Source organism: Entamoeba invadens, assembly GCF_000330505.1.
Source record: "Entamoeba invadens IP1 unplaced genomic scaffold scaff_1105074724931, whole genome shotgun sequence".
NCBI classification, from domain to species: Eukaryota; Evosea; order Mastigamoebida; family Endamoebidae; genus Entamoeba; species Entamoeba invadens.
The window spans coordinates 19,732-22,791 of NW_004443563.1; the positions used below are offsets into that span (position 1 = coordinate 19,732).

Below are 3,060 nucleotides of genomic sequence, written 5' to 3' on the forward strand. Positions count from 1 at the left end.
TAGTAAAATTTAATAGTTTTTTTTTTAAAATAGTTTGAAACAAAAAAAACAATAAATATAGTATAGTAAATTGTAGTATTTAAATAATAGCCAAAATATATTTCCACTTTTTGTTTGGCAATATGTTTTGTCCAAATCATATCCCAAATAGATTATTGCACCAAATTTGTATTTGGTGGGAAACAATTCGACCCGATCATCGTGACATTTTCTGGTATGATAATTTGAGCCAATGCCTTGCACTCTCTAAAGCATCCGCTACCAACTTCTTTCATTTTTTTAGGCAATAGAACAGAATGAAGTGCTTTACACCCAGAGAAGCAGGATTTCCCCAATGTTGTGACGTTATCAGGAATCACAATGTCTTGAAGTGAATAACAAAATTCAAAACAGTTATCTCCAATTGACACCAAGCCAGGTGGTCAATTCACACATGTCAAACCACAACAAAATCCAAAAGTGTGTGGATTTAGTGTCGCCATATAACACGGGAGTGTTACACTTTTAAGTTTGGCGCATCCCAAAAAGACGCACTCACCCATTGAAATGACCCTGGTCTGTATTGTGATTTCACTCAATGACAGACACATTGAAAAACAGAAATGTCCAATCGAAGTTACAGTATTTGGAATGTCTATTTGTTCTATTGTGTTACAATTTTCATAACACGACCGCATCAGTGATGTCACCAGTTTTGGTATTTGAGTTCCAAATTTCACAACATCTGAAGTGCTGTAACAAATATCTTTAAATTCAAAAATCGCGTTTTCGAGTTTGGCAACGTTGTGAAATGTATCGAAGTCAACTTGGTACCAAATAACAATTTTATAAAACCTCTTTTTGTTAACTTTCATACGTTTTTGTCTGTCAGTTTGATATATATTGTTGTTAAATAACAACATGAAATCATTGCCAAAAGTTTCATCATCTTCAGTCCAAATATTGAGTGTTTCGATTGATGGAAAATAGTTAATTGTTTTTGACGTGAGGCGAATAGGGTTGAAGTGGAATTTACTCATATTGTTGTTATACTTTTTACACACAAACTCAAGTGCCACAAAGTCTTTGATGGATTCAAAGTATTGGGAAATGACCATCATGTGGTATCCATCAATTCGTTGCATATTCTAAACAATTTGGTTGGAAGCTTTTATATTTTTGTAAAATGTTGGTATAATACTTTTTATAGCATTATACTATTAATATACTATTATCAACAAAAATATGACTTTTTTTATTCTAATTAAAAAGCAATACTAATAAAGAAAAAATATGGTGATATACAAGTCTGTTTTGTTCATTATAATATAATTAATACTAAATATAACTAAATAATAGCGATAGTTCGACGGTTTAAAAGTTGTAATAACATCCCAAAAACTTTTTAACGGTTAAATGTTAAAAATGACAACACGATTGTATATTTTTAAATACATATATAAAATGTTAAAAACATACAGGTGTAAATGAAGTATTCGTAAATAACATGTTTATGTTTGTCGACGATCTGAAGTCTGACAATTTTGCATAATTGGTGATGACGTCATTTATATTATAAATGAGTATTTTATTTTGTTTGCGTAATTAGTTTATTTGTGTTTGAATATAATAAACAATATTAAATTTATAATATTTGGTCGATCAACTATTATTATTGTTTTTCCAAAATAAAACTAAAAATAATGAAAAAATTAATAAAAAAAAGTTTTTATTTATTTAAGAATTTATAAAACAAATATTTTTGACAAATTACTGTTTTGAAATTTAAAATTTTACAAATTGTTTGTTTATTATCAAATTAAATCAAATCATTGTTTTGTAAATTAAGTTAAAAAACTTATAAAATATTATAACACAATTAATTAAAGTTTTATATTTGAAAACAAATATAAATGATTATAAATATAAATGGATAATTTTTAAATAAAGGGAATAATAAACATGTTTTAGTTTTTATTACAATTTTGGAGTGTTTCTAAATTTTCGATTATAAACATCCATGTTTGATGACAATTTCGCATTTTAAAAATAATTATTACAATTCATTATGGAATCTACTCATTTTGAATTATTTCGTATTAGAGTTTTATTGACAATTCAATTATTTTTGAAAAATAAATCTACTTAAATAAGTTGATCAAAATGTTGTTATTATTGTCTTTATTACAATTATCGTTTTCGTAAAACGAGCTGCTACAGTCTTTAACACATATCAATAAATATAAAATTGAAGCAAATGAATTGATTACACGATTGGAAAAATTATTCAAATTTCTTGAAAGCGAATAACAAATTGTGTCACCAATTTATTTTTCACACTTAAAAATGATCATTCAAAACGAAAACAAAAAATGTGATTTTATCAGTAGCTTCTGAATCCAATCCGTTTTCAATTGGAATAGTAACTTGTTCATTATTTTTCTACATCAGTTTCTTTAACTTTGGACAGAGAATCAAACGATTTCAATGCCGTTAAAATCAATTCTCCCCATTTTGATGCTCTTAAACTCGTTCTTGTTGCAAACTATAATCTTGCAGACAATTTGAACAAGATCGAAAGCTTCAGAACAACAATACACTTAAAAAAATCAAGAAAACAACAAAAATGTTAATTCAAAAGCTCAACCAACAACTCGTTCAAACTCCAACGGCTTCACGTTCTGTTATCGATATAAATCCGCCAATGAACAGGCAGATTAGTAACAATGCATTATATGATGAACAACTTGGGAGAGCTTTACGGGGTGCTAAAAGTGGAAACGTTAAATATTAATTGTTTTTTTTATTAATTTATTATAAACAAAAATAATTGAAGTATAAAATAATACAATCAATATTAAAATTATTTTATCTGAATATATTGAATTTATTGAATTTAAAATTTTTCGTTTATTATTGAATCTGTATTCATACAGGGTTTACAATTATTGTAAATGTATGTATGCTTTTTTGTTATCAACATTTCAAAATCTTGATAAAATTGGTATACATTTTTTTTTCAACACAGATTAATATTCATATTTTATTGAAAGAATTTATATAAATCTGGTAAAAATTTTA

The 3,060-nt window shown here is 26.4% G+C and overlaps 1 protein-coding gene across 1 annotated transcript; it reads right to left on the reverse strand.

Moving 5' to 3' along the window:
- Positions 1-152: 152 nt before the first annotated feature.
- On the reverse strand, positions 153-1,124 carry EIN_122080 (hypothetical protein; the record flags this gene model as incomplete). Its single annotated transcript, XM_004259030.1, has 2 exons — positions 153-364; positions 443-1,124. The coding sequence occupies 2 exons, from the start codon at positions 1,122-1,124 to the stop codon at positions 153-155; spliced, it is 894 nt and encodes a 297-aa protein (XP_004259078.1).
- Between the last annotated feature and the right edge of the window lie 1,936 nt (positions 1,125-3,060).